This window comes from Microtus pennsylvanicus, chromosome 18 (assembly GCF_037038515.1).
Source record: "Microtus pennsylvanicus isolate mMicPen1 chromosome 18, mMicPen1.hap1, whole genome shotgun sequence".
In the NCBI taxonomy this organism is placed as follows: Eukaryota; Metazoa; Chordata; class Mammalia; order Rodentia; family Cricetidae; genus Microtus; species Microtus pennsylvanicus.
The window spans coordinates 7,070,692-7,084,944 of NC_134596.1; the positions used below are offsets into that span (position 1 = coordinate 7,070,692).

Genomic DNA, 14,253 nt, shown 5'->3' on the forward strand with positions numbered 1-14,253 from the left:
AACCCCCTAGGAAGCTCCGCCCATCCAGGTGACACTGCCCCCCACTGATAAGCCAGCACACCCCATCTCCTGCAGAGCATGGGAGGTCTCGACCATAAAAGAGTAAAAGAAAGCCTCTTTAAGAAGTCTCCCTTTAGGGGGAGGGATAGTGGGAGGGATGGGGGACAAAAATGGGAGGTGGGGAGGAGGTGGAAATTTTTAATAATAATAATAAAATAAAGTAATATATATATATATATATATATATATATATATATATATACGAAGTCTCCCTTTGACTTAAAAAAACTGCACTTGATAAAACAAAATAAAATCACCCACATCCACCACAAAGCTTTTCAGATGGACTTACTCACTTCTAAGCAGAACGAACTCAACAATATATCACAGTTAACTGTGGTCACAGCTCCATGGAACTTCAGCTAGTGCTGAGAGCTCACTGAGGGGCAGTTAATAGTCCCCAATCTGTAATCAACCTCTTTTACATTTGTTCCTAATCACAGGATCCAGTTTCATCTTAACGAACTGTTTTCTTATCGTATTACGGTTGGTCGTTTCAGCATGCCTAATGGCCCATTCAGGAGGTTAAATGACAATTAACGTCCCCTGGTTTTGGTGAAGGGAGTTTAACATCCTCCCCCCCCCCTTCCCACACAGGATGGGATTATGAAGGGTAGAGTCACTGAAGAGCAAAGTCAAACATACCTATTGCAGTCGACATGAAGCAGGAGGTGAGAGGCGCTCACGGACAGTGCAACCTTGTGCCACTGCCCATCGGCCATGCGGTAGGGTAGGGCCTCTGTCCGGGGCTTCCCACGATGTATGTAATGGTACCGTATTTCTTCCCTGGGGCCACTGCTCTCCAATTCAAAATAGCTGCGCGTAAAGAACAAAGGCATTAGTTCTGGACATTGTGGCACTCATCAGTCCCACATCCTCGTTACCAGGTTTCTTGGAATCTAAAACTAGGTAAACACAGCCCAGAAGGCCATGGCCCGAAGTGTACAGTACGGAGCCCGCTCCATCTATTATCCGAGAGCCCTTCTAACACATCCTGCGCTCCTGGCATGAAGATCAAGTGATCCACAGTGAGGTGGAAACCCGCTGGCTTAGCAGAGCTTGGAGCTGGGCTTCCAAGATACTTAAAACCGCAGCTCAGCAGCCTCTCTCTATTGGCCGAAAGGGACCTTCGTGTGAAAAGGCTTTACTGATGTTTGTTTTTAGAATTGCCATTTAAACTTTTCCAAGAATTACTAAGGAAAAAAAAAAGTTGGGTTGGGCATCTGAGATTTAAATCCATGCCAGGGTGAAGAGACAAGCTAAGTCTTTCTCTGTTCTTCCCCCTGGGGAGTTGATTTCTTTAGATGCCCAGATGGTGGGAGAGAGAGGTGACAGTCACTCACACGTGAATCAGTACTTATGATTATCACTGTGTAAAGCGTGTAGCTTGAGTCTTCCTTCCTAAGATTGACCCCATGTTTTTCAGAACCATGTAAAATTCTTTGACACCACTTATGTGCTAGGGCTGGCACTTCCATGGCTTGCTGGGGATATTGTCTCCTATAACTCCCAAGTATCCTCACTGTCATTGAAATGTGACTGACCTCACCGCCCCCTGCGCACTAGCATCTCACACACACATTCCAATTTGCCTCCCATCATACCCTAAAAGGTTTGCATAAAAATCCCCTTCTAAAGATTGAAAGACTGAGACTCTGACTGACGGTGTGGCCCAGTGGACAGTGTTTGCCTGGCGTCTATGAAGCCCAAGGTTCCTTCCCTAGCACAGCATAAATAGATGTAACGCACATACTTAAAGCAAGAGGCAGTGCAAGAGTTACAAACTGTCTTTATTACAAGGATGCAAAAGGAAATGGGATTCAAAGGGAATCACAGACTCACACAATACAGGACAAGGTGAAAGCCACCATGCCCCACTGCTCTGCCCCAGGGAGATATGAACAAACACACAAGCTTGTTTCTGCTCCAACCTTCCTAGAGAGTGAGAGAGACCCTTCGTCTCCCTTATAAGAGATCACATCCACACTCAGAAGCCACACCCTAAGGCTGGTACTCAAAAAAAAAAAACTATTGGAAAGGTATTCCCACAACACACACTTGTAATTCCATTGATAAGAAGGTAGAATCCAGAGGACCAGAGCTGCTTATGGGTTGGTCATTCTTGACAATATAGAGTGAGGTTGAAGCTAGCCTGGGCTACATGCAACTATATCAGGAAAGAAAAGATTGGAAATGGGAGGAAAGAAGAGGAGGAAGGGAAGGAGATAAGGAGAGGGGAGGATTAAAGGGGAGAAAGTAGGGAGAAAAACATGATATTTTAGGATTATAGACATTCCCCTCCCTGTGCCTCAGGTCACTGGCATTTCCTAGGCACCAGAAAATTCCCTTAAGTCATACTGGGCAAAAGCTTAGCTAGTATTCACATGCAGCAGCATGCGGCTCTAGCGGCTCTAGCGGCTCTAGAGACTCTAGTGGCATTCACCTAGACAGGAAGCCGGTATAATTCTTGTAGTTGGAAGGAGCTACAGGTTTCCTCTGAACTGACCAGATCCAAGCTTAACTGTGCTAAATCTAAAACACAAAAGTCATCACTGGTGAGGACTAGATGAAGTCATCATGAAAATCAGCCTCTTTGAACATGACTCAAACCATGTCAGAGAACGAATGAGCAATCTTGCTCATCGTTCATAAGGATTATTCCCAAAGGAAATATAGAGGGGAAACCACCTTACAGCCACCTCATCCCCACTGCTCAAAGGATCAGGCCGAAGAGATCATCCAACCACAAAAGCCAGCTTCCATGCCCAAGTTCATGCTAATTAGGAATAATTAATATAAGGCATAGTTTCAAAAAGAAAAAAATGCTGTGAGAACCCCTTCAGCCAATAGCCTTTAAAATACCAGTCCACATTGGGTGTGGTCTCATGTACTACAAGTGCAGACAAAACAGGTACGCAACTCTCTTTTCTGCTGGATTTGGTTCCAGTTCCCAGCACACTGCTTGAAAGTATGCTGTATAAACAGAACATGCAAGACCCACAGAAAAGTGACTGTTGAACTTGCTTAAAGAAGGAAAGACAGCCCTATTGGGTTCGTGCTTCATGAAGGAGTCTGCCAGACATTCTGCAGGACACACATGAAAGTGACTGAAAAATTGCCAATATAGGCAAAAGAGTCTTTCAAATTTCCTACTGGATACTACAGGCCTGTAAGGCTAAAGATGGACATCCCAAAATTGCAGAAGAACTTTGGGTGACTGTCCAGACAATAAGATGTCTCTGTCAATTCTAGAGTTTTGGGAGATGCTTACAATACACTTTCTGTTTAATTAGGTATTATTATATCCTTCTGGGGTCTTTGATGGAATTGAAAAACAGTTATAGTTTTCCTTAGTTATGATAAAAAGATAAATTAGGTATGAAACTTCACACTCACAAAGAAATATTGCAACTATAATTCTTACCTGATAACTGTTTTGTATATGTAATTTTATGATGTTAAAGTTAAAACCTTCTAGCCGGGCGATGGTGGCGCACGCCTTTAATCCCAGCACTCGGGAGGCAGAGGCAGGCGGATCTCTGTGAGTTCGAGACCAGCCTGGTCTACAGAGCTAGTTCCAGGACAGGCTCCAAAGCCACAGAGAAACCCTGTCTCGAAAAACTAAAAAAAAAAAAAAAAAAAAAAAAGTTAAAACCTTCCTTTTTATTTGGAGGGAAAAGGGGGAGATGATGTGGGATGTGCTTCTATGTATATATGTTGCAATTATTGGCTAATGAATAAAATTACATTGGCCTGTGACAGGGAAAACTATAGAGACTGAAATATATATTTATATATCTATAATATTTATATATAATATATATGATATTTATATATATTTCAGTCCTCTCTCTCTCTCTCTATATATATATATATATATATATATATATATATATATATATATATATATGGAATCAGAGAGATGCCATGTAGCTGCCAAAGGAGACAGATGCTGTAATTTACCAGTAAACCATGAGCCTCGTGGCAATACATATAATAATATAAATGGACTAATTTAAGATGTAAGAAGTCTGACATAATAGGCCAAGGAGTGTTGCAATTAATATAATAGTTTCTGTGCAATTATTTCAGGTCTGGGCAACCAGGAATGAACGAGCAGTCTCTGCCTACATGCCTTGAACCTGCCAAGTGCATTTTTATGACCACTTTGCATTGAGTTCTCACATGATCAAGATACGGAGCATGCCTAACACCAGAAGGACACAGCTCCAGCCTAGGAAAGCACCATGATCTTCTGAGTCCTCACCAAGATCCATACCTCACAATTATTTTGACCAATAGGAGACTCCTGGGAGAAGGGACCTGACCTTGAAAGGACTTCAGTCCATGACGATAAGATGGCTGATAGGCTCATTAAGATGGGGGTAAGTGCATTTAACCAGATTCAATCACTGTTCCTGGGGTTACGGCCTCATTGAGCAAATACTTAATGTGTTATAAATAGGCTGTCGAAAAAAAAATCTCTGTACAAAGCACGGGAGTAAGTGATTGCCTTGTAGTCATCACAAATTTGTAGCTCTGAGGAAAGATCCCCACTCGAGTGCTTCACAGAGGGAACCTGAATTTCGGGGTGACTTTTCCGATAGCACCACATGCACCTCAAACTACCTGAATACAATTCAAGATGGCATGCGCTTGAAGAGTTACCTTAGGTACCTGCTGATGTGTCCCCAGGGATGGCAAAACCACTGGGCTGAGGGGCACCTGGGCCAAACTTTCACAGAGGCTGAGGGAAGCCCAGCAGTATGTCCAGATAGTAACTCTCCACTCACAGGGGCAGGCGGAATAGCCCTGACAGCAACCTGCAGGAGACAGCCACTGATCTGAAGGCTGTGGCGTGGGAAGGGGCACAACGATCTGAAGAAGAGCGCTGTGCTTTGGTTGTAGTGCTCCTAGGGGGCTCGTGTTGGTAGCTGTTCTCTCTCTCTCTCTCTCTCTCTCTCTCTCTCTCTCTCTCTCTCTCTCTCTCTCTCTCTGTGTGTGTGTGTGTGTGTGTGTGTGTGTGTGTGTACGCTCATGCGTGCACGCGCGTCTCCCTGTTTCTCTCTATCTCTGTCTGTGTTTTTCTCTATTTCTTTATGTGTTTTTTCTCTCTGGCTTTCTCTCCGTATTTATGTCTCTATGTATCTATCTGTCCTTCTCTATATGGCTCTTTCTCTCAGATGACTCTATGCCTCTCCATCTCTCTCCCCTCTTCCCTCATTCTTAGCCTTTCTAAGCTGCCCATAAGCAGGCATGTTCCTCTGTCACCTGATTCCACTGCCTTACTATAGGCCACAGCAAAGGAGTCAGCTGACATACATCGAACCTACCACACATACCCTTCCCCCTTCCCTCGGACATTAGGTCACAGGGATGACACATGCAGTCTACAGACCAGCAGCATCGTGGCTGCCTTCCCCAGCCCAAGACCTACTGAGTCAGACTCTGCATCACAGCCATACCCCAGAGGATTTTTTGAACACCTAAATGTTTAAGATGTTGTGCAGTCGAATACGCTGGGTATCCTTGCTGGCCAGCTGCTCACCACAAGGGTGGCAGACATCTGAAACTCCACTATGAGGGGTGACTAGCAGCCATTTACAGCTGTGGGGGGGGGGGGTGGAAGCAACTGCCAACCAGCTTCTTGCGAGCGGTCCAAACCTGAGAGCCCTGACTCTTTGTGCACACATGCTTCCTGAACGCCTGGAGGACGCCAGCTCTGTAGGATAAAACAACACCAAGCAGGGCTGTGGGCAGCACTTCCCTTGCCTTGGGCCTCACTCCAGGGTGCTAACCCCAGGAACACCACGCCCAGAATAGCCTGTTCATTTTATAGATGTTTGTAAACAATGATAATAATCCCTCTTAAAGTTTTTTTTTCTTGTACAGGCCAAGTGTTCTCCCATATATCCCTGCCTCCCAGCTGGACTATTACCTTTTCTAGAAAATGACTCTTCTTTATTCTTCCTCCTAGACACATGAGCTTGCTGGTCCTGGTGCTTCAGGCATGCTCAAATGAATCCACTCGGTGCATCACCACAACAGAACAGGAATTGGGGCACATGTCTTCTACTGCACAGAATGGTGACATTATCCCTGTCTTGCTCTCTGCCGTATGTGACAGCGACTGCACCCTAATGTTTACACTGACTTTCTCATCGACTAAAACCCTGAGTCCTTTCACTCTATGGAGACAAATCCTTCCTACTCTTTATTTCCATAGATGAATTTTAAAATAGAAGTTTTGCTCAACTGCTTGGCTGCATCTGAACAACTTCCTAAGGCCTGCCCTGTGGTATCAGGCACAACCGGTTCACCGTGAACAGAAATACAATTTCATGGGGCTATATGAATTTCATGCTATGTTTGGAAATAAAATTCAAGAAGAATAATGCCAAACAGTACAGGTTGATCAAGGTCACACAAGACGTTTTTATTGAAATATTTATTATTTTTTCCAAACTTGATACCGACGTACTCTGTTTTGAGTAATTTTTTTTTAAATCAGTCATCTGTGATGATTGATCTTTGTTACTGCTCCAGTGTAGTTAGAACCACCAGAAAATGCACTTCTGGGGGTGTATGAGAGGTGTATCCAAACAGCCATAATGCACAGAGCAGAGTGGCTTCCTCTGAATGCAGGTGCCATCACATCACGGGCTGGGTTCCTGGACTGAGTATAAAGGAAAGGGAGAGGCCAGCTGAGTGCCTTCACTCGCATCTCGGCTTCCAACTCAGTATGACCAGCTGCTTCAAGTGCCCAGAGACACTGGCTGCCACACCTTCTCTCTCACAAAGAGCTGCGCCCGCCACCTATGAGCCTGCCTGCCTTCCTTAGGGTGTCTCTGACGTGCATTTGGCCACAGCAGCAACAACAAAAGTACCTAAAAGCCTGGTTTAGTGAAACACACCTTTAATCCAGGCACTTGGGAGACAGAGGCAAGAGGAACTCTGTGAGTTTGAGGCCAGACTGGTCTACAGACACAATGAGACCCTCTCTCAAACAAAAAAACCCAACGAGTTCAATAGGAGAGAATACACAGTAGGCATTTTCAACATGTTACAGACACCCCTGCTGAGGAAAGGTTGGAAATAGTGGGAAAACAGGAGAGACTCATTCTAAATGGCCTGTGTCCATTTTCTTCATTGGGAAAGATAAGAAGTATCTAAGAAAGGTGTCTTTTCTGGCGATCTCCTCTATATGAGATACGTACATTGCTTAGGTAGAAATCTAGCAGAAAGAGCTTTGGTACCTTGTTCTGTGCCTGCCCACAATCCAACAGCAGCCTCTCTGTGGCTGGACAAGCAACTGCACTGTGGGAATCAGCATAGAAGATCAAAGATAGATGACCGTAAAAAACAAGGCTGTACCCCAGCCATGTTTACCTCTGGAAAGACCTCAAGGCAAGCAGGGCACTAAGGGCCTGCAGTCACGAATCTGCCTTGGATATGGGAAAGCAGGCCACCTCATGAGGAGACAGAGCACTGAGTGGACCACTCCGAAATATCTAAATCGAGTCAAAAGGTAATAAAAAAAAAGTAGTTTCCTCAGAATGGTCCCCATAGTTCTGCTGTAAAACCTCAATAAAGGCTAAGTCTAGTCAGAGCCATGTGCTTAGTTCATTCTAATGGCAGGGGTTTCAATGGAGGACTTGGGGTGCTGTTAGCTGGAATGAGTCTAAACCTGACTACATGGATGGGAAATACTGTTCCTCCCAGAACTAATGCTGAGCTGGGCACGAACATGATAAACATACTTAGACATAGTAAACCTGTTTAGATGTTTTTCCTGAGTGAAGAGACACACAAGTGCTTGAATCTGAAGAGAAAGGCAGAAAACCATGGAGAAGCAATTCATAGAGCTGGTCCTCTCTGACAGGAGCATCAGAAGGGATAGCCCCCTCTCGCCCATGGGACAGGTGACAGGGAAAAGCAACTGCAGTATCCCTCCCCCCATAGCATGTCCATCTATGAAATGGTCTTGATAAGTCTCTCGCAGAAAGAGAAGGGGTCCCACAGATCCGGGGACCTTGTGATGCTTGGTGACCTCCAAGGATGGCTTACAAATGCATGAGTACAGTTTCAACCCTGTGTACCAGGATATGCTTGATGCCCCCAATCACCTCCTAAGAGGCCTGAGGATCCTGAGGGCACCATGCTGGGAGGAAGCCCGAGTCACATCCTGGAGACAGCAGGCAGATGCTCTTATTGACACAGAAACTGGGACACGAGCCAATCGCTGGTATAACCCAGAATGGAAACTCCTCTAGATGGCTTCCCCCACCGCCTGATCTCCCCAGTTGAAGCCACAAATATCATGAAGCACAGATAAGAGCTCTCCTTTAGGCTATGCCCAAGCTCTTGACCCAAAGAACCTGTAAGCATTAAAAGTTTGGGGACCATTTTTCAGACATTCACGGGAATTGGAACACTATGACTTCGAGTATACATATTTTTGACCTTTAAAAATTGAAACTATAAATTAAATATGTCTTTTCTAAACGCCTGGGGTCTCTGGCCAGATAACCAAGTCTCAAAGTAACAATTCTCTGCTTAGAAGTAGTCCCGCAGATTTAGAGCTGTGCACTTTCTCCTAACTTAGAGGGAAAACTGATAGTCCATTTTCAGTGCACAGATAAACCAACTGATATTTTTTAGGTTAGTTATTAAATCCATTTATTGCAACATTTTGGGTGGGATCTTTATATTCTTCTCAGGGAGAGAGCATGTCGTTAGCAACAGTGATCACCCTAGAAAAAGAAAAGCTCTGTCATATTCAGCACTAGAGAAAGAAATGAAGAGTATAATCTTAGTGAAATGAGACAGATAATGCGGAAAGACAAACACTGCTTTTTCATGCATAACAGAAGGAGAGAGTAGAACGGTGTTTGTGGAGGCTGGGGGTTGACTGAAATGGGGAGATCAGTCTGGAGGAACAAGATTATTTTTCAGTTTTCTTGTACCTCAAGATGATCTGTTAATGATAAAATAGTATGCGTTTCAAAATTGTTTTTATGAAGAAAAGTTCAACTGTCCTTATCCCAAACACATTAGGGTTTTGAGGCACTGAGTACAATACCTCGAGACACTCAAGACACTCAAGTGGGTGTGTTTATCTAATCATCCTGCACGATATGTACAAACCACGATGTCACTCTGTACCCCATAACTATAAACAATGATACAGTGTCTATTAAAATTTAAAAATTATTGAAAGGTTTTTAAAGTGGTATTCAGCTCTAAAATTTAACTTAGTATCAATACACCACTGTATTGTTTTTGAATACATGCTTGCCAGCAGATAAGAAATAAGTACATAAGGAATTCTTGGATTGTCATTCTTTTTGGCAATCACTTTGCCAAGTCTCGGCATCATGGTTTCAGGCTCCATGTTTGCTAGAGTGGTCAGACTGATGGTCTCTTCACAGTTTGCTTAGGACAAAATGGCATCAATCTGCAAGCCGTCTTACAAGGTGTCCAACGCTGCTCACAATTTCTTATCTCTTTCTACGTCCACAGAAACTAGCAGCTTCGGAGAGGCAGAACCCGGAATATACATACACCCTCTTCACAAAACAGACCGTGTCTGACTTTCCCTCCTGGTTAGCTATGACCCGGTGATTTGATTTAATTTGTAAAGATACATATTAGTTTTGTACTCAATGTGCTTAGCAAACAGCTAGCAGATTAACAGCGACAATGACCTAGCATCTGTTTCTAAGAACGAAGCACTCACGGCTATGTGTAATGTAAAATGAACTCTATACATGGGTTCAAAATGGCTCTATCAGAGTCTTCAGAATCCACGGGGAATTAACCTGGCTGTCCTCGCCAAAGTGAAGGCTGACTTGTACTTGCTCCTACTCCGAAATGGATAACCAAAGAAGAAGGAAGGCAACACAGCACAAACTCTTATGTAAAGAAATCTAAAATGAAAACAACCAATGTGATCATCTACAGAGGTGATGGGAGGAGACATGGTTTTCTTATTAATGGAGAAACTTTGCAAAGAATCATTCCTGTGACTATGGGTTTTTATTTTTTCTTTAAATGTGCCAGCATTTCCTTATTACTTGGCAGTCAACAAAGTTTGAGGCTCATTTTTACATATAGACTCGGTGATATTACTTACTTCTATGTGGACACCTGGATCGCTTCATGGGATAATAGAACTAGAAACCAGTACATGGGGCTGGGGATGCTTCCGTGGGTAAGAACACTTGCTCTAGAAAGACGAGGACCTGAGTTTGAACCCCAGCACCCATGCAAAAAGCTGGGCATACTATGTGTACCTGCAAGCGCAGTGCTGGGGATCTTTGCCAGACAGAACTGGGGAGCTTGCTGGTTAGGCAGTCTAGCCCAAAAGGTAAGTTTTGGGCTTGGAGAGACGGCTCAATGGCCAAGAATGCTTACTTCTCTCGCAGGGGACCTAGGTTCAGTTCCTAGCACTAACATGGTGGTTCGCAACCATCTGTATCAACAGGTCTGGGACATCTGATACCATCTTCTGGCCTCTGGGGATACCATATACACACATGGGTACCCACATACGTGATATATGCAGGCAAATAGTCATACACTGTGGTAATTTTTTTCTTTTTTTCTTTAAAATTTTTAAAGAAACTCCAGTTCCCCATTCTTCCCTTTCTCCCACCTCCATCTATCCTATTCCCATTAACTACTCAGAGGAGGTAAGGCCTCCCTTGGGGAGTCAGTAAAGTCTGGTATACCAAGTTAAGGCAGGACCAAGCTCCTCCCTCCTGCATCAAAGCTGAGCATGGTATCCCACCATAGGAAATGGTCACCAAAAAACCAGTTCCTGCACCCAGGATAAGTCGTGGTCCCACTGTCGGCCCCCTCCCCAACAGATCAAGCCACATAACTGTCACCCACTCACTGAGGGCTTAGTTCGGTCTCCTGCAGAATCCCCAACTCTCAGTCCAGAGTCCTTGAGCTCCCACTAGCTCAGGTCAGCGGTCTCTGTGGTCTTCCTAATCATGATCTTGACCCCCTTGTTCATATGACCCTTCCTCTCTCTCTTCAGCTAAGCTCCAGGAGCCCAGTTCAGTGCTTGGCTGTGGATCACTGCATCTGCTTCCATCAGTCACTGGATGTAGGTTCTTTGATGACAATCAGGGTAGTCGCTCATTTGATTACAGGGAAGGCCAGTTCAGGCACCCTCTCCACTATTGCTAGGGGTCTTAGCGGGGCTCTAAAAAAGGGAAGTAGTGAAGATCTCTTGGGTAAAATGAAGAAGGGAGAAGAAAGGGCTGAGGGGTGGGAATATGAGGGCTTGAGATACCGAGTTGGGGGAGGAGCAAAGAGGGGGAGCAATGAAAAAGATATCTTGATAGAGGGAGCCATTATGGTGTTACGGAGAAACCAAGTGCTAGGGAAACTCCCAGAGCTACTTTGTGGTAATTTGAATGAATATGACTCCTATGGGATGATGTATTCCAATACTTGGTGCCAGTTGGTCTAACAGTTTAGGAAGGATTAAGAGGGTGACCCTGCTAGAGGACATGTGTCACCACGGGCAATTCTGAAGTTTCAAGAGATTTGCACCATTCCAAGTGTTTCACTCTCTGCTTTGAAGTTGTGGATCAAGACAGAAGCTCTCAGCATGCCTGCACTCCACAAGGTGGACTCTAAGCCTCGGAAACTATCAGCCAAATTCCATGCTTTCGATTATAAGTTGCCTTGGTAATGGTGTTTTATCATATCATAGAAAGATAACTGAGACAGGAGCTGGCACTAGGGAACGGGTTTTTGCTGATCTGACCATGTGGATTCGCTGGAGGAATGTGGAAGATTTGGGACTTTGGACTGGGAATGCAGTTGAACACTGTAGGTGGGGCTTAGCCTCGCTTCCGGTATCAAGTTCAGTCTCCGCTGTTTTTTCCTCATCTGGTTTGATTTTCACTCTCCCATCAGTGTCTTTAGCCAAACAGAGGTTTTAATTTTAACAGACTTAGTGTTTTTCATTGCTCTGTTCCCAACATCCCATCTGAAAACACATCCCTAAAGCCAAGGCCACACAGATTCCCGGGGCTTCAGTTTTACATTTTACCTTACGTTGACGGTCCTTTTGAGTTAATTTTCGTGTAAAGTGCAAAGTCTGTGTCCAGGTCCAGTCTTTGCATACAAATGGCCCATTTTCCCGCCTCATTTGCTAAAAAGGCTATTCTTCCTTTCCAAGGCTCTCAATCTGAGAAAGCAAACATGAATACATTATCCGGCCCACCTCCTTAACACGAACGGCAGCACATTACACGCGACTCTTCCACGCTCTTTCCACTTAATGTAACGAGATCGTCCTCACATAAAGGGCCGGTTCTTCACTCTTCTTATTTCAATGTCATACGTATTCTCTCATCCAAAGTTAACATCACCTACCACGTAGAGACCAAGCCCAGATTAAAGCTGGAGAAAGACCCACAGCTAAGACAAGCTCCCATTGTCTGAAAGCAAGACAGGAAGTCATTTGCAAATATGATAGAAAATCACGCAGTTCGAATGGCACAAGGCATTAAGATACGCAGCAGGTAGCAGAAAGAATGCTTCTTCAAAAGATGTGATGCCGTAGAATAAGGTGGAATAAAAACTTACAGGAAACCAGACACCATAGCCGACCCCTAATGAGAGAGGGAGAAAACTTTCTTACATGGGGGTGCAGGAAAGCTTTGGGGGGTGAAAACAAATGGACAGGGAGAGATGAGGCAGAGGAGAGGGAGTAAAAGCAGAGGGATAAACGTGTCTGAATCTACAGAGACCAGAGGGCAAGAACAGCTCTGGACGGCATCAGAGATGTCAGCAAACAAGAGATGTGAAGAAGCCAGCCACACTTGCAAAACAGGACTACGTCCGCAGAATTGTTCTCTAATGTGCGATTCTGTTCCTGCCTGGCAGGGCCCAAGCTATTCCCTGCCAGGAAAGAAACAAACAGATGACATTCATGAGTTTAGTACACCCCCACAATGTCAGCAAACTTTCTATAATGAATTCCTAGCTCCAGCTTCTTCCTCCTCCTCCTCCTCCTCCAGGTCAAGTCGAGGGCTCTGTCTGGACTCTAACCTGTGGGGTAGTTTTTGCTGCTGTTTTTGTTTGTTTGCTTGCTTGCTTTTACACTAGTAAATAACAAATTTGTACTTCCACTCCAGGTCTGTTTTCTGAGCTATATCCTTGGGTAGCCAGCTGTCAATGCAGTAGCTCGGCTTGTGTCCCTCTAGCTCAGGTAACAAACAACAGTCCTATTACTCCTCATAAACCTGGTACCTGGGTGAGAGTCTCTCCAAGATCAAAGGCTGAAACCCCAAGTGACAACTCTGATGCCTTCCCTTCCCTGTGCCCAATATATGAACTATTTCCTAATCCACTGCCTCTGTTCTAGGCATCTCCCCAACACCAGTCACTCATCTGTTTCTGCTGCCTTTTTGGGGTCACCATCATTCTTCCTGGCACCTCCACAGCATCTTCTAAGATCTTGATGAATCCACTTTGGCCCTTCCAACACATTCCAAAGCCACAGTCATCTTTTAAGAGTAAAAATCTAATCAAGAGGTGAGGCACATAGATCACTATGAGATCAAGGCCAGCTTAAACTATATATCAAGTCCCAAACCAGCCAGGTCTACACAATAAGAGCTTGTCTCAAAACAACAACAAAATCCAATTAAATTACCAAATACGGCCATTCCCAAGTTAAAAACTCCCGTCACTGACTTCCCACTGCTGATGAGTTTAAGTCGAGAATTGCTAAACAAGGACTCACGTGTCCTGGCATTTCTACATCTCCTCCATGTTGTCCTCCCCAGCTTGCTTTCTGCACACCAGCCTGCTGTCAAGTCTCTAAGCATGCCAGGCTCCCGTTCACCACAGACACTTCCCTCCACTCTCCAGAAGGCCTTACACCCTCTTGCTTTTTCTTCTTTACTCAGATCAGATATAGAATCCTTTGAGTGTAGTCCAGAAATACCACAGCTGTACCCACTTTCTTCGCCCTCTAGTCCCTCCTCAGCTTGTCTGTCACCACCTAGAAAAGACACTGCTGGCACTCGCTCCTCCTACCTAGGTCTTCTTATGGCCGAACGAACAAAATCAACATTTAAACAATGATAGGAAACGATGATATTGAGTTCTGACAGCATCAAATATCATAAGTATTTGACAATATAACACACCTCACTATAT

At 44.5% G+C, this 14,253-nt stretch overlaps 1 protein-coding gene across 2 annotated transcripts in view; it reads right to left on the reverse strand.

The window, feature by feature from the left end:
- Nell1 (neural EGFL like 1) overlaps positions 1-14,253 on the reverse strand; it is a 793,214-nt gene that overhangs the window by 661,843 nt on the left and 117,118 nt on the right. For both annotated transcript variants that reach the window (XM_075952299.1, XM_075952298.1), the window contains exon 4: positions 706-876. In XM_075952299.1, coding sequence (XP_075808414.1) covers positions 706-876 — 171 coding nt within the window. The remainder of the gene's footprint in view (positions 1-705; positions 877-14,253) is intronic.